Consider the following 23709-nt stretch of genomic DNA (forward strand, 5'->3'; position numbering starts at 1 on the left):
AAACTTAAGAGATTTTAATAACACACTGGGAAATCTTCGAAAGCAATAAATCTGAAGAGAGGGATGGTCTGAAATGTGTGTTTTCTTTTTATCTTCGCTAGGCCAGGTTCTGTTATCAAGGTCACGGGCTCCAGAATGAAGTAAACCACCAGAGATTTACTCTGGTCCTGTTTGTGGTGGGAGCCATCTGGTGGCCAGAGGACGAAGACTAATTAAAGGGGCTTCCTGCATCCCAAGGCTCTAGGCCTTTTGAAAGGATTTTGCAATTTCTCCAAGGACCCCCTCCCCTCTACTTCCCCACCCCACCACCACCGCAGCTGGAAAAAACCTACAAGATCTGTTCCAACCTGCAGCTGCCAAAGATGATTAGTTCTTAGACAAATACAGTCTTAAGTCAGTGAGTAGGGAAATAAATCCTATAGTCCACTAGGCATCCTAAACATCTTAGATAAAGTTTTTGGACAAGTTAGCTTATGGAGAATATGACTTTAAAAGTCAGAAGAAGGCCTTAAAAAAAAAAACCCACATTCTCTGGACCACAGATAACTAAGTGGGGGGGGGGGGTGTCTCAGAATATCCAAAGTCCTTGAAAGTGCCTCAATCAGAAGTTAGAGCCATAAAAGCAACTACCTAACCCTCTTCTCTTTATGGAAGGATAGTCCTCCAAGGAGCTCTCTGTCCCAATCTATAGAATTAGAGTGGTCACTGGGGACCATCAGACACCTCCATTTCTAGGGTGCCCACAGAATCACCACACTATTGATGCTGGCTGGGACTTATGCCTGAGTCTGAAAGCCTGAAAGAGGTACCCAACCACTGCTCCTCCACCTGAGCTGACTGAAAACTCACTGTTATCCCAACACCACCTCCACCTGATTAGCACATGCCATGATGTCAACTCTGATAAGTCTTACACAAAAACAAATTTCACAGAATGCAATTTATCAAAATGAGTGACAAGAAGTAAAGAATTAGGAGATATTACTCAATATTTATACTGCTCACCTGGGCAACAGGAGTCTGTGTATAGATATTCTAAGAATGACAAGAAAGTCTCTTTGGAAACTCCATAAACTGGAATCAGAACACTCTTTGCTTCCATGTAATTCCCATTAAACATAGCTGCCATCACTTCACAACGGGCCACCAGGATAGCCCTGTGGGCTGGCACTGTTGTACCTGCAAGGTTCAAAGGGGAAACAAAGTTAAGTTACATAAACTTCCAGAATTCTTAGTCTAGCAATTGTCCTTTTGATGACAGTGGTATTGCATTAAGCACAGCTAAGCTGATGTCAGAAAGCAAATTTTGGGGAGATGACCAGCATTAACCAGAAACGTTTTAGTTTTTATTTGAAAAACAAAGAGTTCAAAAATGACTTTGAAACCAACAATTAGAAGACAGGAAATTAAGACTGGCAATTATTTGCTACTTAGTTCATATTTTCTGGACAGAAACACTGACATGAAATATTTTGCTTCCTATTTTCATAATGAAACATGTATCCTTTGCAATTGGCTTGAAATACCATCACCCATTCTTACCCATGTGCCTCCCAAGAAAACACTGCCATTGCCCATCTTGGACACACTCAAAGAGCAGGTCCTGGCCAGGCTTCCCCTTATCAGAAACAAGAAACTGTAGAAAGTGAACTATCCCTCGGCTTAAGCAGTCCATGTGTTACATACAGCAAGTATGGTGAGGGGATCTTTTATGGAGTCAAGGGGAGCATTTCAGACCTTCTGGAACACTTGGGATGGGAATGACCTAGTCCCCTAGTCCCCAGGTGTCTCTCCAGGGTACCACCTCCTCGGGGAACAGTGCTGCTTCTGGGAGAACTGGAGCTCCTTTAACTTTTAAAGGCCCCTCAGCCCATACCCCTCACTGAAGCTCAGGAGACTACACCGGCTCTCTAGTGAAAGCCTGCTAAGGTCTGCAGCTACTGTGCCACCACACCAAGGCAGCACCAGATGGCACGTGGGTGGAGAAGCACTTGTCACCACTCCCACCACCTTAGAAGACCATGAATCCACAGCAGTCTTCAGTTCAGTCTAGATCAGCTTCACACACCATTTCTGAGCAGCCACCATGAGCCAATCACTGTGTTAAGTATTAAAGATACAAAGATGAGGAAGACAAAACTACCCTGCTTTCGGGCAGTCAAGCTTTTAGTTTGGTGCAAGACACCACAGCCGGTGTGAATGAGGAAGGCTTCGAAAAAGTATGAGCCAAACCACTCCACTCTGCCCAAGAGTCTTCGCCTATACGTCCTTAAAGTCTCCTACCTCTCAGGAGCATATATTCTTCTCTAAAATATTTATAATGATTGGATTACTCAGCCTGTTCAGGTCCAAGCAAAACACCTTCAGGTTCAGAAAAGAAGGGAAGAGTTCCACCTAAGCCCAGTGAGTTTCTCCAAAGTCAGTACGATTCACAAACAATGCCCACCATTGCCAATTCTGAGCTCAGTGCTTAGAGCTATGATTTGCACAAATGCACCTCCCACAGGAGCAGGGAGAAGAGGCTACATAATAGTGAGCACTGCTACCGTGCCATCACACACCTGCTAGCAGGCATCATCCCCTCTTTGCTCCTTCCCTTCCCTGCCCTTTTGCCATTAGGTGGCCTGTGTCCACCGATGGGTGGTTTCCACGATTAAACATGCTGGAGAGCTCTGTACACAGCAATTGACAGAGAATTCAAACAGGTAATACAATTGGACTTGTAATTCTAAGGTTTAAAAATATTAAGTAGTGAACTATTGAAGAAAAAGAGAAGGAAAATGAGAAGCATTGCTTAATTTTATAATATTTGGGTTGAGAGGAGGGATTTAAGATTGACCAAAAATGCCAAGTGGACAGGAGATGGGGAAAGAATTTGATAAGTAACCTTGTAATTTTAACAGAAATTTTCCATTGATAACATAGTTCCAACAGAGTTACAAAACTAGCAACAAAACACTCATTAAAGCATTTTCAGCCCATTTCAAGCTCGGAATTTGGTTTGGAAAACCGTTATATCTCCAGTTAAGAAAACCACAACTTCTGTTTCTCACCTTTTCAAACTACTGTTCGGTATTATAAATTGTTCTATTGTGAAACTGTAACACTATACCTCAGTACAGTCACATTTTTCAACATAGTATATAAACTGTATAAATATAGAAACACTGTATAAAATATGCTGAATGAACACAATCCAGGGCTTTTATACCAACCAGCAGTAAGATAAAGCTGAAGAATTAAAGGAGAAAAAAAGCATCAATTTTCTAGTTAAAAGATAAACATGTTCTTTGAAAATATCAAGGCCTAAAGTAACTTTCCTTTTGTAGTATTTAATTTCTGTTAGTTTTAGACTTAAAAAAATTTTTTTTTAATGTTTATTTATTTTGAGCACGAGTAGGGGAGGGGCAGAGAGAGACGGAGACACAGAATCTGAAGAAGGCTCCAGGCTCTGAGCTGTCAGCACAGAGCCGGACTCGGGGCTCAAACTCATGAACCGTGAGATCATGACCTGAGCCAAAGTAGGACACTCAATCAACTGAACCACCCAGGATCCCCAAAACTTTTTTTTAAGAAAGAATGTTTAAGACCGAAATAAAATTTAAAATCCCAAGTTTTCTAATAACACAGATTATCAAAGATCTTTGTTTTTATTATTTATTAAAATAAAATCCTACATTTGTCATACCTTCTTCACATTACTTTCCAGGTTTCAAAAATCAAATGTTTAGAATGTTTCTGTTTTACTATGAAAACAGGAAACTTGCCTAGGACAAGAGAGCCTTAGAGTATGTACCATCAGGCCTTTAAATATACTTTTATAATAATGCACCATCTCAATCCTCAGGACTGCTCTACCAGGTAGAAATGAGTATCCCCATGTTATAGGCAAGGAAACAAGAGACCAGATATAAAGTAAAGCAGCCACACCAATATGGCAAATATGCACCCATGCAAGATCCCAACCGGGTCTTTCTAGTCCTGACCACTACCCCCTCCACAAGCTTAACACTAAAAATGACCTTATAGAACCTTATGGTTTACCTTCATCACTCTGGAAACGAAAAGACTTAACGATGCAAGCCACGTTAAGTGACTGCCCTAAGAACACACTCTTGTGGGAATGCAGAGCCAAGGCTAAAGCTCAAGTTGCAGACCTCAGGTTCAGCCTTTCTCCAGAGGGGACAACACTGCTCCCTTCTGCACGCTAGAGTTCCCCTCCTCAAACTCTTCAGAAGCTAAGCTTGCCTCTCCTCCCACAAGTGGCCAGATGGCAGAGAAGCTGTTGCTAGACCCTGCTTCCACTCATACCTGCTTGTCTCAGCTCCTGGCTCCTTGGGAGGCCTTGGTTTTTGAGCTGATGAGAGACAAAGGACAGCCCAGGAGCTGAGCATCAGCACAGCCCACAGCGGGCCCTCCCGCACCCAGCCTCCACATAGGTAGGGGCCATGGGCAGATGCCCACAAAAGGGTTAGGAGGTAGAATTGTGAGAGAAAAGCAAGAGACTATAAGGAGAAAGAATTCTCCACATCATTGCTTATTTCTTTTCTCTTAACATATGTTTTCATATGTTGCATATTCCCTTCGAACATCTTTTCGGTGGGTTACATTAACATGATGTTTGGTGTGAAGGCTTCCTAGGCAAATTATAAGCAAATGTGGTCTCTTGTTAGCTTCCTCCCCCCCAAATCATTCTTTATGTATTTCAAGGTCACTCTTATTGTCCCATTCTCAATGTCTCATCTCACATTTCAAACAGCACTGACTGTAGCTTATCTGAAGGCACTTGGGAAAGTTTCCAATTCTGTCTTGGTCAGTGGCCAAGGTTAAAATGAATCTTTCTGGGGGAAAATTTTAAAAGGCAAGTGACTATTAGCTGCCATCCATTTCTATCATAAAATTAGCATCATATCTTGCTTTTAGTAATAGCCCACCTGAAGTTCTATTTAATACATCTGGAAACAACCCCTAGCCTTCTTGCACAGTTAAAGGTACCTGACTATTCATTTTTATGATTATGCTTTTAATCTACTCAAGTGGCAAAATCATCCAAGAGAATAATCAATAATGGGCATTAAAACAGCTTACCGTTATTAAAATTAGGCAGCATTACTTTCCTACAGAGATAAAAAGCAACTCTCAGTTGCTCTGGTGATAATTCTCAGAGTACTGTGACGAATAAGTGTAGCAATATCTACCAATGCCTAATGTAAGCTGGGCATGACCCTCAATGCACAGTTAGTTCCTTTTGCTCAAATAAAAAGAACTGAACCAGTTACAGGTAATACAATGTAAAGGGGGCTGGTTTCAGGTGACTCAAGAAGTAGCATCTTAAAGAAATACACAGACAAAAATACACAATGAGGTGATATTACAATTCATTCCATTGCACACTGGTCCCTAAAAGTTAATGAAGCATATGTTAAGGGTAAAAAAAAAAAGTGGAAAATATAATTTTCTTTCACTTCCCTAGATTCTGCTGCAATTCAAACAGTACTAATCTATATCTGCATTACAGAATAGTCATTTCTTCATCTAAAATATTCAAAGCTGAAATAGAGAGTTAGGTAAGAAAATAAGGAATAAAAACAAGTAATGAACTTTGCAAAAAAAGTTAACCATACCTTGTATTTCAAAGACAACATCAGCAAGCATTGGTTTATTAAGGAAAAACTTCAGGGAAGTGTTATAAAACCACAGAGGTTTTCTGGCTTGATAAGTTTTGCAATTCCTTAGACAATTTATCTATAAAAGAAGACAAAAAAAAAAAAAGGAAATGTACAATATGCTTTGGTAATATATATAGGTTGGTTAGAGAATCTGGAAAACTGTACTGAAATGTCTGAAGAAATAAGGATTACCTAGTCTACGGCATCTCTGATCATAGCTGTCAGGGGAACTTGCCCTCAAGTATGGCATGTGCTACATGAGAATAAGCCCTGTGCAGTATTCTTAGCAGTGAGTGAACCGGCTAAATGAAAACTCACTTCGCTGGCTGAGACACGTGGGGTCCCAAATCCATGCAGGCCTCTGTTACCTGGGAAACAGACAACAGTCCAACCTCCTATGAATGCCTAGTAAAATATGTTTACATACAACCTGTGTGTTTGTTCACTTTAAGAAGGTACATACACAAAAATTTGTTTGTAATTTAAAAGAATACACATTTCCCCCATCAAATCATGTCCTACTAGGATCAACATTAAAATACCTGAGAGTAATGAATAGGTTCATCTCCATCTTAATGTATAATCTTATAATCCTAAGTGTCTTTCTACCCACAGCTGGGACTCCTGGAATCTATAAAAGGTTGCCTGGATCTCCTATCCAGAGTTCCAGAGAACCTCTTCCATGACTACACCTATCTACACTCTCACATCTGCTTGCTCTAGATGGTGGCCTCCAATAATAGTGGTTGTGTGACTTAGCAGTCTCCAACCCGTCTCTAGCCTCCACCTAGGATTTAGCGCTTGGTTTATCCTTTCTGTAATCTTTCAGACATTTCTTTGTTCCAACCCCAGAATTCGAGAGCCAGCCCCTCTCCCCTCACCCTCCACCCATTTTCCTTGCTGAATCTCAGAACCTCTGGTTGGCTATCTAGGGAATACAGAAAGCTTTATCCCTAAGAAATAACCAAGCATACAACTGGAACAATAAGAATAAATGATACCTAGTCTCCGTTCTGGATTAATCCACTATGGTGGGAAGTTAAAATCTTTGGTAAGAGGAAAACAAAAATATTATCCTTACTCACAAGGAGAAAGAAAACACACTCCAGAATGATTTCCACTAGCAAGGCAGAGAAGCAAAACAGGATCATACAAATCCTAGTCTTATAAAGTCTATTCTCAGATTCTACACACAACATACCTTAATACATATCTAAGGAATTGGTGGAGAGAATTCAGGGAGAGCCACACACAAAGCAGAGCAAGTCAGAGAGCATCAAAGAATTTGGTAACTAGCAAGGGCTTTAGAAATCATAATTTATCCCTCATTGTAAGAAAGTCCTGAGGAGACATGCTTAAAGCCAGGGATAATTTATGGCCAACTCACAATTTAAATGTACATTTCCTGATTCCTAATTCTGGAATGTATTTCTGTGTTGTACTCAGTTAATGAGAGAGACCCTGACCCCGGAAAAGCACAAGAAGAAAGCACAGAACTCCTCTCTCCTCCTGTGCAAAGGAGGAAATTTAGTTCAATATCATGGAATCCCATAGTCCCCAGCCTCCTCTTCCCCAACATTTTTTTTTTTTTTTTTTTTTTTACCTCAGTACTCAAAGCAATGACTGTGTTCAGAATCACACCCAAGGAAAGGCTTGGGTTTAGAACAAAAGGCAACATTTCTGTCCTAAACATTCATATAAAGATTATAAGTCTATATATCATAAATAATATGTAGATGTATATTATATATGGATGGATGGAGATAGATAACAGATAGATAGGTAGATAGATAGATAATCTTATAAACAGATTCCTGTGTGATCAATGCCTTGAATTTGAAGAAAAAAATATTGAAGGATAGTTGTTTGGACAGAACACTGATAAACGTATTATACATTTTCACTAGTCTATAAACAAGTAATCTAGAGAAATTTTGAAAAACAGAATATAGCTTTATGCGCACATTTCTACAAAAGTGTTAGTTGGATTAGACTGCAAGAGCTACCACTCTGCCATACCCTTGTAGAATTGGACAGCTTCTGTATACCAGCTTCAGTGTGTTATTGAAACAAGAAAAGTCTTGCTCCTTAATTCCATGTTACTTCATTTACAAATTTTTTCCCCAACTCAATAAGCCAGGAATCTTCATTAAAAGCTAGTACAGTTTTAAAATCTTAACTTAAAAAATAAAATATTAACTTAAAACATCATTAACTTATAGAATTGACAGTCATCTGTATAAAAAAATTAAAGGAATAATATTTTTTCTTACATTTTTTCTTATATTTTCTTACATTTCTTCCATTTAACATTTCTTCCATTTCTTACATTTACATGTCTATATTCTGCTAGGCATTGCACATACTTACCAAAAGGTAAGTATAAAAATATCTACTGTAGCCAATTTGTTTATCACAGAATCTGAAATAAGAATACACTGGCTAAATTGGATAATGTAGTTGTCTCAAAATAAATTTATTTTTGAAGCCCTTCAGACTCTTTACAGTCTAAGTGACTGGGGTTTTAACATGCACATGTTTATGACTTGTTACAAAGTCTACATTTTATAACCTTTGACTTATAATTTTAAACCTGTACAAGATGAGAAACAAATCCCTAACTGTCCACCTGATCAAGGAGGTTTCTTAGGACTCTTGAAAAGGGTACACAAAGAAACAGCCTTGCTCCAGAAAACTATCTGGACTTAAATTCTGAGAAGTGAGAAAGCATTCCCTTTAACAAGCTTAACCATAACCAGACAAATTCAACAGCACTTCATTCTTGACATAGATTGCATATTCCTGGAGCTCTAGGGAAATGTTTCAGAGGATGGAATTCACAAGTCAACATTTTAAAGACATGACTCACACATATTCTAATTCTTATATGAATTAAAATCTGAGATAGTGAGAAATAATACAAGTTTGTGTTTAAAATATTTAATGGCAAAAACAGGTTCAAGAAAAACATATTTATATGTTATTGACTCTTCTAATGACGCAATATTATATTATCATAGTATATCTGTTAAAATTCAGAGAACATCAAGGTAAGCTGATTTGCAATAAAGTAGTTTTACCTTTCCTGGTGTTTTCAAAATGCATTTAACTTTCTCGATTACATTTGAAACATCCCCAGAATCTTTCAATTTCTTCCTGATATCTTCTTCCAATTCTTCCCACTGAAAAGCACCTATAAACAAATTAATATATGTTTGATTTTTAGGTAAAAACAGGAAGTACAGAAAGTAAATCTCTTATTAGATATCAATATTCTTTATTTAGTATTTTCTTTTAATTTTTCTTTGCCAAATATATATCCTTGTAATTACACTAATACATTTAAACAGTTCTCACATTAAAAAAAAAAAAAAAATCAGTTTGCCTTCCCCTAAAGTATTTCTCCAAACCTGAAGTCTTCCTCCCTAAACAGCTGCCACCTCTTTGTAATAGACAATCAGCTAAAAATGACAGTAATGGCCAGAATATCATTGGCCATCACAAGTAGTCCTTCCTACACTCAAATTATTTACTTGCTCTAAGTAAGAAAGCAGATGTGTTTGTTTTTTTTCCAAGATTGAATTAAATCATACTAATCATGGACAGCAGTGACTACCATCAGGTAGAAGAATAAGCAGTAGGAACAGAATGCATTCAAAAGGTCTCACACATTGTCAGGGTCAGATAAGGATGTTCTATAGCCAACTCTACAGAACCAACCCGAAGAAGGGAGGTAAATAATGACCTGATGAGCTATATGACCATGGCACTGGAGCGAAATCACTGCACTTCGTCCCTCCTCCCCTTGTCCTCACCCCAACCCACTTCCAAGCTATCTCTCCCTAGGCTCATTTCACATCTGTCTCACACTGTTAGCCCCTTTCCTCTGTATGTTACAAAACTCCTGTGTGATGGTCAGCGAAAGTTCACCTTTCTCTAAGCACCCTCTTGCTTGGCTTATAGCAGCCTCCTAACCAGCGTACCTACTCCTCCGTGGCTTTGTCCACACTGAATTGATCCCAATGCTCAATGCCAGTAAGTTTCTAAAAGTATGATTCTGATGATGATATCTGAAGAGATTACTCCCATCTATCCCTGACTTACAGAAAGTCCTAACTCCTTAAAATATAGTTCACCCAGGTGTAGTGAGGGCGAGCATAGTTGGGAGACTCAGGCTCGGTTCTCTCTCTGCCATTACTGGTGTGACTTTAAGCAACTCATTTCACCTCTAAGTAACTCAAAACCCTTTTCTATCAGTTCTCAATCTATTTCTTCTGATGTTTCCCTTTATGTATCCAGAACTTCGCCAGATGCCTTCACAGACATTAGGGATGGGGAGAGCACATGATAGACATTTATTGAAGCAGTGAGATTGGGCAATTGCAGCCAGCCTGAACAAGCAGATCCAAGCTGCTCTGAAGAGTCAACTGGTAGTCCCAGGCTCCCAGGCATCACTGCAGTCAACCTCTGTGGCACTTGGCACTCTTGAGTATCTTTAAACTTCTCCTCACCTGACCTTCAGCATTACTACAGTGTATCCTGAGGAGAGGGGAAGGGGGAAGGAGAGCCCTGATCAGGGCCTTCCGCTACCTCTGTGGTGTAAAGACTCCTACCATGGCCACACTCAAGCCAGCAACATGGAATCACAGAGCACGGACCTGGGAATAAACATAATCGGCTCTCACGAGCTGGTGCCAGCCAGCTCCAGCTCATCACTGCTTCTTCCTACCTTTCATGCTCTTTTTCTGACTTCACTGTCAGCTCCTCCTCCTCCTCAGATTCCCAAAGGTATGCTGTCTAGAAAAGCCCATGGTTTTTTTTGTTTTAATTTTTCTGCACTAAGGATTTTTAAATTTAAGGTCACATACTCTTTCAAAATCTGATAAATTCTTTGGACTATCTCTCTAGAAAATTTCCCACGCACACATAAAAATTACAATCCACCTTAAAATGTTAGAAGAAGAAGAACCTCTGAGAAGCCAACGGACCCCACTTCAGAATGATTTACTCTATGCCACTGATTCTCAACTATAGCTGTGTATTACATTTACCTGGAGATCTTTCATAAAACATCATTGAGGAAGTCTCATTCCCAGACCAATTAAATTAGAACTTCTGGGGCTGGGGCCCAGATATCTTAAGAGCGCCCCAGGTGATTTTGAGGTGCACTGAGCGCGGGCCGTCACTATCTCTTCCTTTAAACATTTCATTCATTACTAAAACCCAGGATCAGTGGTATGCAGAAATAGTGGGTAATTTTTACTGTCTACACTCGTGCATGCTAAAGGAGAACACACATATTATCTCTTAAAAATAAACTGTATTAACTAATGAATACTTACACAGTGTCTCCATTCAGAATATTATCTGAGAGAAGGCAAGAATAAGTCTAAATATATGGGGTTATTAGTAGGTAAATCCCTATAGGCCACTCATTTGTCTAAGAATAGACACAGAAGGATCCAATAACTAAAAATGAAAGTAATAGTTCACAGGGCACTCTAAAGATTGGGCTGTTCTTACAATTAGAAATGCTAATCAAGTCATTTTTGACACGTTTTTGTTCAAATAAAGCAATAATCCTTATACCGGGAGTTTTCTTTGCTTTTTTTAATTGTGGTGAAAACACTTAATGTATCTATCCTTTTGACAGAATTTTAAGTGTACAGTATTGTTAACAATAGCCATGATATTGTACAGCAGAGATCTAGAAACTATTCATCTTGCATAACTGACTGGGATTTTCTATTTAGTTGGCCTCTCAGAGCACTGATTGACTTAGGTTCTTAGGCAGCATGATATACTCGCGCATGCAAGCTGTGTTTTTAGGCAGTGCAGAAAAGAGCATACCACGGAAGAATTCCAAGAGCTAGGATACCAGGCAAGCTGAAGATGAAAGCTTGTTTCCACACGTTCATTTTCTCTGGCAGCACTTCAGTAAGTGATGTGAAATTCTAAGGGCCATCTGTGGTATGAAGAGCTCAAAGCAAAATTCTTGAGGTCCTTACATATATTTCAATTCCTAACCATCTGAAACTGCGTGAGTCAGGACTTTGCAAGCATAAAGACTATCAAGTATTGTAAGAATGTCAGAACTGTATGCCAATACAGGATTCTGGGTCGATGAAGACCCAGAAACCGCTGGCCTCGCTCCTTCTCTTTGAGTACTAGTCTTTCAGTACTTATCCAGAGTTAGCTGTTATCCAACAGAAAATTAACATCTGCAAAACACATACTTTTACTGTGTCTATTTATTTAAAAATTTGATTAGAATAAACCGGAGCCTTCTGTTAACCAGACTATTAAACAGATCCCTCCTAAATAGAGGACCCAAATGTCCGTGGTGACACAACACACACAAAATTTCAAATTCCTAAAGATTAAAAAGAAGTGTGTCATTTAGAGAAAAGACATTCTTTGTAATTTTGTTTCTTAAAAACAAAAGAAGCAGGAGATAGATTTAATACGGTTTTTCAGTCCTTGTTTACTCAGGGCAAATATTCCTGAGCTGTCTGTGTCACGGAGTTCTGCCTCTGCGTTAGCAACCCAACAGACACATGTACAAACGACTGCTGTCTTCACTGTCCACCCAACAGAACTAGTGGGTAGGCCAGGGCTTCTGTGAGGAAACCATTGCCTAACTGGGTCTTAAAACTTGTGATCGGTTCCAAAGTTTTAAAATGCTCAACAACAGGGCGCCTGGGTGGCTCAGTCGGTTGAGCGGCCAACTTCGGCTCAGGTCATGATTTCGCGGTCTGTGAGTTCGAGCCCCGCATCGGGCTCTGTGCTGACAGCTCAGAGCCTGGAGCCTGTTTCAGATCCTGTGTCTCCCTCTCTCTGCCCCTCCCCTGTTCATGCTCTGTCTCTCTCTGTCTCAAAAATAAATAAACGTTAAAAAAAATTTTTAAAAAAATGCTCAACAAGAGCAGCAAGAAAAACAAGCAAAACAAAAAACCCCATAAGCCTGTCCTCTTTACTGAAGTCTCAAAAAAAAAAAAATTGGGTTTAACTTTTTTTTTGATTTCATACACAGAATTTTTCTAGGGGCGCCGGGGTGGCTCAGTTGGTTGAGAGACCGACTTTGGCTCAGGTTGTGATCTCATGGTTTGTGAGTTCGAGCCCTGCGTCAGGCTCTGTGCTGACAGCTCAGAGCCTGGAGCCTGCTTCCGATTCTGTGTCTCACTCTCTCTGCCCCTCCCTCACTCATGCTCTGTCTCTCTCTGTCTCAGAAATAAATAAACATTAAAAAAAAATTTTTTTTAAATCAAAATAAAAAAAAATATTTTCTAAATAAACAGTAAAATATGCACAAAGGCCAGAGGATGAAACAAAATACCAGGGTTTAGACATTTGAAATAGGAATTTGGTTGATTTTTTTCTCTTAACAAGTGTTCTCCATTTTTCAAAATTGCCTTTACAAATACAGCCTTAATGTCTTTTTAAACATAATTTAAACATAATGTAACTTTTGCTTGAGTCGGAGGTTATGCTCTATAAATAAAGAATAGGTCACAGGCACCTGCTGAAGCATTTAGTTTTGCTTCTCCCCAAAGCATCAGGATCTCCCTGCAGCCCCAGGTCAATGGTCTGTGGCCCAGCTCTTACCTGACAGCACCTCTTCTCTGACCCTTGACATACAAGGAGAGAACAGAGCAGAAATGCAACATGTTGGTGTCAGGTTAGGAGGCCTGTGCACTGACTGGGTCGAGGGCTTGTAGCTTAGCAAGCTCTCCCCGCCACAACTAAGGGCAAGGGCTACAACACGGCGCTGACAGCTACAGCTCTGAAGAGCTCACATCAGTCAGTGCGCCTGACCCCATTTTGACTTGGTGCCCTCAGACTGATAACTGGGCTCCTCCCCTGGGCCCTGGACTGAATGCCAGGCTCTTAGCCCCTGGCTGTGGCCGGCACTCAGTTCTTCCAAGAGCAGGTGTTGCAGCTGCTTAGAGTCCAAAGCACTAGTATTACCTGGGAGACTGTGTGAAACGCAGAATCTCATGCCTCACCCCCTGGGCCTACTGAATCAGAATAGATGCATGAACAAGATCCCCAGCTGACCTGCATGCATATTAAGTTTGAAAAGCACTGTTCCAAATGATAGACAAGCACCAACCACATAATATCAGAGTAATGACCTTCCTGAGGTTGATCTCCAGAGCAATGGAGCTTCTTTACTAGACTCCTGTCTAGCCTGCTCTATTCCATCTCTATCACCAGAGATGACTTTGCCCAAACCCAGTCTGATCATGCTTAAAATTCTAGAACAGCTTCTACAGGCAGCTTCCACCTAGCTTGCCAGCCTCGTCTACTGCAAACCTTCACCTCGTACGCTATGCTCCAGCCATAGGAAACTGTGTGTGGTTCCTGGAAAATAGCAGTTCCTAAAGATTACATTTTCCTTAATGCTCATTTCCCAACACATTAATTTATCTCAAACAGCATCAGAGTGAATACATAAGGGGACTGAGGGATGGAAGAAACTTTTTTCTTTCCCTTTTTTTTTTTCCATCTGTATGTATTAATTTTGCAATTTAAAAAAACAAGTAGGTTCTGTCACTGGAGACACAACAAGCCCTCTTACTGCTACCTTATCAAAGAGGATATAACTGACTTCAAAGTATTAATGTGCCTTCAAAACTATTCCATAGATACTGTAGTAAACTTGCTGAATAATTCAACAGTAACATCATCAAAAAGCAAAGCCAAACACTTCCTTCATAGTTTTCTAAACATCATTAAAGACATTTTTTTTTCTTTTACCATGTAAACATTTTGGATTTTCAGAATTAGCCTTAAATTCTGAACTGTGAGACTAAAAGTTTAAACATAAAAGTCTGTAGTAGTAAATGACATCTTTAGTCTGGTTTATCCATGTGATGCTTCACAAGCCACTAGAGTCTACTCATTAATTCACCCAACACATACCCTGCCGCACTGAAGGCACTGGGCTCTGTAGGAGTGGTTATTTATGCCTTTGCCAAGCCAATATTCACTAAACAATGGATTTAATTAAGACCTATCATTACCATTCTACTCCTAGGTAGTATATGCACATACATATATGAAGATTTTTAAAAACTTTTATATTATTTTTTTAAGTTTATTTTTGAGAGAGAGAGCGAGAGCGCGCGCATGAGCGGAGAAGGGGCAGAGAAAGAGAGGGAGACACGGAATCTGAAGCAGGCTCCAGGCTCCAAGCTGTCACCACAGAGCCCAATGCAGGGCTCTAATGCACAAACTGTGCAATCATGACCTGAGCTTAAGTCAGACACTTAACCTACTGAGGCACCCAGGTGCCCCAAAACTTTTTTTTTTTTCCAACGTTTATTTATTTTTTGGGACAGAGAGAGACAGAGCATGAACAGGCGAGGGGCAGAGAGAGAGGGAGACACAGAATCGGAAACAGGCTCCAGGCTCTGAGCCATCGGCCCAGAGCCCGACGCGGGGCTCGAACTCACGGACCGCGAGATCGTGACCTGGCTGAAGTCGGACGCTTAACCGACTGCGCCACCCAGGTGCCCCCCAGAACTTTTTTAAAAAGTAATCTCTACACCCAACATGGGACTTAAACTCATGACCCTAAGATCAAGAGTCACATACTCTACTGACATTCAGCTAGCCAGCCACCCCCATATATGTACATTTTAATCCACTTAAATCTTCATGCTGCAACTGTACTTTTCAAAACCATTGATTTTTATTTTAACTTAGAAATTATATAACCACAGCCCAAATGAAAAAAAAATAAAATCTTATTTTAACATCAATTATTTTACATCAATTCTTTTCCATTCTTATATAGGATATTTAGATACGACACCTTCAATTCATTGACTAAAATGACTCAAATAAAACTTCTATCTTTTAAAAATATAGTTGCTACAGCATTTAAAAGGAGAAGAAAAATAATTGATAAGCTCAATCCTAAAAAGATTAAGTACACAGAAGAAAAAGTAAAACCTAACATAGTCAAAGTTGGGGCTCCTGGCTGGCTCAGTCGGTGAAGGATGTGACTTTTGATGTTGGGGTTGTGAGTTCAAGCCCCACACTGGGTGTAGAGATTACTTAAAAATAGTTAAAGTGGATCAGATCTCAGCTTTAACTTTAGATACTGTTTCCAGTTCCTAAACTGAATGTAAGGACCTTGCTAATTTCTCTCAATGCCCTCCAAAATCTAACAGTAAAACAGAAAAGGGAATTAACGGTCAGGTTTTAAGATGCAGAGATTTATTTCCATTCATACTTTGAAAATTTTGTTTCTTTAAATTTAAACTAGATAAAAAACTCTTGTATTTTCACATTTTAGATATTAAAAAAAAATACTACCATACCTGCTCAGTAGGAAAAGAAATTACTATTTTCACAAGTAGATTTAAAACCAAGACAAGTAAACTTATAAGGAAGATGGAAAGTGTGGACCAATTCCTGTATATAAAGTAGATACTCTTTTATGTATAATCCTTACCTCAGATGGTAGAAAGAAGAGAAATGTGAAACTAATAACCAATACACCTGACGACCACAGGCACACTTCATTTCAAATCTTACAAGAATGTACCAGAACCACTTAACAAGGTACCTGAATAAATGAAGCGCAGAATGTCCGATAAACAAGAACAGAAGAGGGCGTCTTTAACGATGACACGTAATGGTGGGTTGCCTGGAGAATCCTGGCTAGCACCTGGAAATGCAGTATCTCTGTTTATGGCAAAGAGGTCCTGGGTGGTACGGATGATACTGGAATCCTGAATGTCAGCGGGACTCTTCACATTGAAAAGCAGCATGAAAACATGGCTTACGGCACAGAGAACAATCTTGTGGGCCTCGGCAACTTCCTTTAAATCTGGGTTGTAAAATACCACGTCCACACACTGGCAGCAGAACAGCAAATTATTTAAATCAGAGTTATAATGCGATGCTTCAGCCTTTAAGACAGGCATTTTTTCTATTTCAAAAAAGAAAACAAATATGATAAATTATTCTTTAGGTCTATAGACCCAAACATCTCAGGTTCCTTTTAAACACAACAAAAGAATTCTTTTAATATTATTAAGTTGAACCATATGAAATTGCCAACATATGGCCATTTTTGACCTATGAAAACAGCAACTGTATTTAACTTAACCTAATTATAAATATATATAAATTAATTATTCTGAGTTAATAGTCACAGAAATATCGTAATTTTTATAGTGCAAGTGAAAATTGTACTAAATGCCATAAACAGCAATAAAATAGTACTTCTCACTATTTGCCTGTCCCCAAATAAGCTATTTCAACAAATACTGAATTTTAGTATGTTGGTAGTTAATCTTTACTTTATCCAAATAAAAAATTCAAACAAATTTCTGAGTAAGTTCTGAAGAACCTAACCCACATTTAAAGTCATTTTCCTTTCGTGGTTGGAAATGGAAGGGAAGGAAATTGTTCAACTTAAAATGTCAACCTCTCAAGGCCAAAGCTCAGAGTCTTAGACTCCATTGTCTGAAACCATCTTGACCATTTTATTTTGATCCTAAAATTAAATATTTTTTTCTTCCTGGTAAAACAAGAACCAGCTTTTTCTTCTCAGCACACCTGAGGTAAAGTGCTGGCTAGACTTCCCAATTTCCAAAAAAAAGGATGTAATCTTCCATTTCCTAGTCTGATCACTAACAAAGATTAGCCCTCAGTCAATTCAGAATACCCCTACAGAGGATCACACCCTAGGCCCTCATCACAGACTCAAACTATAGAATGTCTGCTGTCTAGCTTTTATCCAAAGCTGAGCCAAGGAAAGTGTTATCTGGAAAGTGTTGCCTGAAGGATATGCAGTCTTCTCAATGAGAATTCAAACTTCTTTAGTAATGAAAATTTTTTCCTCTAAAGCAAAGCTCCAGTCTATAAAACAGATAATAACGAGGTAATTTGGTGGCTAGGCTCTTCCCGAACTATACCCCACTCATCCTTCTCTCCACTGACTAAGGCACCTTCACAGACCTTTCGTGGCTAAGAGCAATCTGAAAGCCACTTGCCCCAGAGCCCAGGATCAATCCTTAGAACAAGTCAGCATCAGAAGGAATGCTCAGGGTGATACCTAACAGAAGGGCACAGGGACAGCTGAGGCTGCATTTACAGACACTTCTGAAGGCCCTGTCTACTAGGTCACCTACTGCCCCCAGCACTGCCCCCAGCAGAGACCCACATGAGAAATTTCTTTTAGTGCTAAATGGCATGAAATGCTTTGCTTTCTCAGAGGAACTTTGCTTTTCTCAGAGGATCTGCTTTGACTAATAAGAATGAAGAAATTATCTATCTATCTACATTGTTTATTTGGCTATTCCCCACCCATCTTCTCATCCGGAAAGTATTTAAAGCAGCAAGCTTGCTACATAACAATGTCTCCTCTCACTTTGCACACCAGGAAGTTCAAAGCAAATGTGTACCACTCATGATTTATATATCTGTATGTGTGTAAAAACCCAGAATTGACTTCCCGTACTAATTTATTATTTTCTTGATTTTTAATTTATATTGATTTATTTAACAAATACTTATCAAGTACCTGCTTTTTAAAACAATATCCATAACAAATTGATCTCACAGAGTACTATTATTTTATTTCTATCACAAAATTAGGCAAAAAATTTGGGGCATCTGGGTGGCTCAGTCAGTTAAGCATCTGACTCTTGATTTCGGCTGAGGTCACGGTCTCACAGTTTGTGACTTTGAGCCCCACACTGAGTTCTGCACTGACAGTGGGGAGCCTGACTGGGATTCTCTCTCTCTACCTCTCACTCTCTCTCTGCCCCCCGCCCCTGCCCCTGCTTGGTGCTCATGCACACTCTCATGCCCATGATCTCTCTCTCTCGCAAAAAAAATAAATAAACATTAAAAACAATAGGCAAAAATTTTAATAAAACTTAATTTTGATAAAAATTGTATTTATTTATTTTTAACTGTATTTTCCTCTAACCTTGTGTTATTAACACTTTCAGACATTCAAAAAAAGTTGAAAGAATGATACATAAGCACACACATGTCCTTCACTTAGAATCTGCAATTATTGATATTTTATCATGTTTGGGGTACCTGGGTGGCTCAGTCAGTTAAGCCTCTGACTCTTGGTTTTGATTCAGGTCATGATCTCACAGTTTTGTGAGTCCAAGCCCCGCATCAGGCTCTGCGCTGGCAGCATGGAGCCTGCTTGGGATTCTCTCTCCTTTCTCTACCCCTTTCCTGCTTGCGCTCTCTCTCAAATAAATAAACTTAAGGGAAAAATTTTTTTGTCATGTTTGCCTTATCTCTAGATAGGCACACACTTACACATTCCTATTGCTGAACCACTTAAGAGTAAGTCGTGATCATCAGGATACTCCAGCTCTAAATACTCTCATATTCATTTCCAAAAAATAAGGACATTCTTCCATTAATCACAGAACCATTACCATACATATGAAAATTAACAATAATTCCATCATGTCATATAATTTCTAGTCCACATTAAAATTTTACCCAACTGTCCTAAGAGTCTTTTAGAGGTTTCTATTGAACTAGTATCCAATCAAGGTTCACACACTGCATTTGGTTGTTATTTCTCTTAGATTTTTTTTTTTAATTTTAATGTTTATTTATTTACTTTTGATAGAGCACAAGCAGTGGAAGGACAGAGAGAGAGAGAGAGAGAGAGAGAGAGAGAGAGAGGAAGAGAGAGACACAGAATCTGAAGCAGGCTCCAGGCTCTGAGATGTCAGCGCAGAGCCCGACGTGGGGTTCAAACCCACAAACTGAGAGATCATGACCTGAGCTGAAGTCAGACAGTTAACCAACTGAGCCACCCAGGCGCCCCTCTTAGATTTTAATCTAGAACAGCTCTTCACCACATACATTATTTTTTAAAGAATCTACAGATTCAAGTTAAAGACTATTCCTCAAAATGTGGTCCAAGTGCCACCTGTTTCAGAATCACCTGGAAACTTATTTTAAAAGCAGATTCCAGGCCCCATCCCAGGTTTACTGAATAAGAATACCAGGTGAGTCATCAACATACTCAAATTTGGCAACAGTTGCTCTAAGACTTGTGAAGTGATCGATAATCAATATCAATCGAATGTGCAGACATTGGTTAGTAAATGCACCTGGTTGTTCAAGCTGAGGTGGTCTAACTCCATGAAACGAGTTGCTCATTTTCCTTTTCTTCATTTTTTCACTTGTCTTCTGATTTAAGGCTTGAATCATAAAATACTCCAACTAAAACATGAATCAAATTTTAAGTAAAGCGTCAACAAAATTATGTATCTGACATGATTATTTGTACCCCAAATCACATTTGCCAAATGTTCAAATGCTGGTACCATCTACAAGTACGCTGTAGCAAACACTTATAAACAAGTTTTTTATTTAAAGACAAAAAATGTATCAAGTAGAACAGACTGTGCCTTGTCTAAGCATAAATAAACTACCCATTCAAGAAGGAACTGTTCATTCTCTTGAATAATCAAGAAAGCCCAGCAGTACAACTGTGGGACTGTCAATAACTGTCTCGTGGGCAACCACAGCAGTTAATACTAGAGACATTCAAAGCAGGGCAGATCTGGCTCTATGTCACAGATGCTCATATCAGCTAGGGATGTTTTCATATGTTCTATTCTTTTCTTGAATAAATTACTTTGAAATACATCCTTTATATGGGAAATTACAAATCCTAAGCATATACACACGCACAGCTCTCGGCCTATGCCTTGACACTGTGAGACTTGGGGCAAAAATACAAACAGAGATCCATGTACCACATACACAAATATTTAAACGTCATAAATAAAGAACTATTACGTAGAAAATATTCTATCTTACTTTGACAGAAGTATCATCATAAAAGCCGAGAAGGCCAGGTTTAGATTTAAATTCTCAGACGACTCAGAGCTTCATGTAGCACAAGGAACTGTCCTGTAACTCCTGGGCCCGGAGGCTGTCCTTTCTTCTTACCCACTGCTCCATCCCACACCTCGACGAGCTTTATGTATACAAGTAGACATCCATGCCTACACACCCAACGTCTGCCTCCCCTCCCCCATTCCTCATAAGCAGTCACCCTTCGGCCACCTGTCAGAACTAAGGACATACACACTAGCAATGCAGTCCACCTTCAGGATGACGGACCCAGGAAAAAGGCCTGCACAGGCCTTGGAAACAGACTGAGTGCACTGCTAAGAGAATTCTGGGGTCCTCGGTTTTGGAACATGGTCACAACACTGTATAACAGAACCTTCTGCTCTGTGTTGATGGAAATGCTCTGTAATATCTGTGTTATTCAACAGAGTAGCCACTAGCCACATGTAGCTACTGAGGACCTGAAATGTGGACGGTATACCTGAGGAACTTAATTTTCTTTAATTAATTTAAATATAAATAGCCACATGTGGCTAGTGGCTACCATATTGGATGGTGCAGGTCTAAAAGGGGCTACTAGCTGCAGGTGGGCAAATGCGCTTGGCTCCATCATCTCATGCCATATGTGGGAGCAGGGATGGGGTGCAACTGGAGGAGGGTCAGATGGGGCTCCCTAAAGCTCAAGGGCATGTACTCTTCTTCCCAGGTTTTCATCCTCAACTCTCAAACACAAGAGTTTTTCTTTTTTTTTCTTTTTTAATATAATTTATTATCAAGTTAGCTAACATATAGTGTATACAGTGTGCTCTTGGTTTTGGAGGTAGATTCCCGTCATTCATCGCTTACATACAACACACAGTGCTCATCCCAACAAGTGCCCTCCTCAATGCCCATCACCCACTTACCCCTCCTTCCTGCCCCCCCCCATCAACCCTCAGTTTGTTCTCTGTATTTAAGAGTCTTTTATGGTTTGCTTCCCTCTCTGTTTGAAAGTATTTTTTCAAACACAAGATTTCACTCTGACAGTATCATCTCCATCTATATTCCTGCAAATGCCACTATTTCTTACACTCAAGATCGCAGCTATACTTCACTACTCAAGAATCTGAAAAGGGTCACTCTGATCTTATTTCCATATTCTCACTAAGTCTTAGGGAAAAAAGAAACTGTCATGTCTTTTCTCCCAACCTTGACCACATCTTCAATCCTTATCATGCCTCCAACCCTACTTGCAACACTAGGTGTTAGGAACAAAGACAAACAAGGAGGAGGAAGAGAAAGAGAGCAGAGAACATGGGAGGTGGCAGGTGGGAAGTGTGACCATGAGAATTTCAGGTTCGGGAGGTGGAGCAGAACACAAGGAGACCTACATACCCCAAGAGAACCAGGCCCCCCCTCTCCAACAAAAGAAACCAAACTATCATTTTCCCCCAGTTTCCTAGGTATTTCAGGGAAATACAAGATTCTTAGACTAAGACTTTTTTTAATCCACTACAATATTAGATTTGAGTCCTGTCTGTCTTTCTAACCCTTTCTACTTTTTATTTGTCACTGTAAATAAATTTAAAAAGTTTCTCACAGTCATTGATAATATCAATATTATGAGTATAGCTTTCTTAATGCAGCTATATTATTGTTTCTCTACATTACTGAGTTAAAAATAGCCACTTATACATGACAGAAATGAGGACCATTTATATTTGGTTCCAAGTTTAACATTGGTTGTTATTTGGAGTTTAGTAACTTCACAACAAATGAAATTTCTACAGTCATCTGTGGAGACCTCAACATTTGGACACAAATCTACATAATGAATAATCCGGCATAGTGGAAAGAGTACTTGATGAAGAACTGGGGAACTAACAGAGAAGTCTAAAGTGCTTCTGCTCAATGAAGGGTTTACACTGGTTTAAACCTCTTATCCGTGTTTACCAAACTTGTCTGCTGAAAGGAGTCACCTGTTGGGGAGTTGAAATGATAGTTTCAAAGGCAGTTTTAAATGGCATGACTCCACAGTATTCTCCAAGCACCATGCAGTCCTAATATTGTAGGGTAGATTCTGTGGGCTAAGAAGGGCCTCCAAATGCCTGCAAGACCCAACAAATGCCATTGCAACAGAGCAAACAAATCCCAACTTCTCACATATCCAACAACAAGCTATTTGTAGAAGTAGTTTCTATGGATATTTTTGAGCTGCATCACTTAGGAGTATATGAAATATTGCCGAAGCACACACAGAGGAAGAAAAATCATTCTTTTCAAATAGTAGATAGAAATAAAAACCTTTCAGAGCCCAATGATCAGGTTATGAGGCTCACTGAACTGTGTGAAGATTACTAATAAAATTGACGTAACAGGCTTGTGTGAGTAAACATGCTTTTGATATATACAACAAAAATCAATAAAGTGTCACCAAGTGGAAAATTCCAAAATATTTTATTAGATGATAGAAAATGTTTAATTTGGAGAGAAAAATAAAATTGTAATTTGACTCTGACAAAACCTTTCTTCTACTCTCATTTTATTTCTCGAAGTTAAAACCAATCATGTTTTTAAAACTAAAGTTCTAACTGAGGTTCTAGAAAATACCTTCCCAGCCAACCTGACAAAGGACCTTAATTTACATAACAGGGATTACCACTTACCACTCCTCCAAAATACTTTCCTATGTAGAAGTCATCAAGGCTGTGTAGTTCAAGATAGGTGGCTCCTAGTTCTTTAGCAAGTTGGATCCCTTCGGTTGTACTGACACAGCTCCCTCTGTCTGAGGTACACAGTGGGCATGTACACGGTAATTCTTCTGAGAAAATAAATACAAGTAACAAAGAGCTTTGAAATTAAATAGGAAAAAATATACATAGACAATCTGAACATTAAACAACAAAGAGCTCATACGAGAACCACAGTTCAGGGACAGTTAGTACACCCACCATCTATCCACTAGATTCTGAATAAAAAGCATCAATGTTAATACAAAGCTCCCCAAAGTAAACAAGCTTTAAGTGCAAGAAGAAGAAACCATATTTTAGAAAAGAATTTAAAAATAAGTGAATATACATTACCAAGGCTATTATAGTAATTAAGCCAATCAGCTAGTAATGGAGGACATGTTTCCTTTTATACAATCCTGACATCCTGAGTATCAGTACAAATTTAACAATTTAATTGCCAT

At 39.3% G+C, this 23709-nt stretch overlaps 1 protein-coding gene across 1 annotated transcript in view; it reads right to left on the bottom strand.

Moving 5' to 3' along the window:
- The window catches only part of RHOBTB3 (Rho related BTB domain containing 3), a 54227-nt gene that overhangs the window by 16814 nt on the left and 13704 nt on the right, over positions 1 to 23709 (bottom strand). Inside the window, exons 4-9 of the mRNA XM_040448185.1 lie at positions 23183 to 23337; positions 19787 to 19898; positions 16249 to 16614; positions 8750 to 8862; positions 5625 to 5745; positions 1006 to 1179 (exon numbers count right to left, since the gene is read on the bottom strand). Of these exons, the coding sequence (XP_040304119.1) occupies positions 1006 to 1179; positions 5625 to 5745; positions 8750 to 8862; positions 16249 to 16614; positions 19787 to 19898; positions 23183 to 23337 (1041 nt within the window). The remainder of the gene's footprint in view (positions 1 to 1005; positions 1180 to 5624; positions 5746 to 8749; positions 8863 to 16248; positions 16615 to 19786; positions 19899 to 23182; positions 23338 to 23709) is intronic.

This window comes from Herpailurus yagouaroundi, unplaced genomic scaffold (genome assembly GCF_014898765.1).
Source record: "Herpailurus yagouaroundi ecotype Mexico unplaced genomic scaffold, PumYag 29, whole genome shotgun sequence".
Taxonomy (NCBI): domain Eukaryota; kingdom Metazoa; phylum Chordata; class Mammalia; order Carnivora; family Felidae; genus Herpailurus; species Herpailurus yagouaroundi.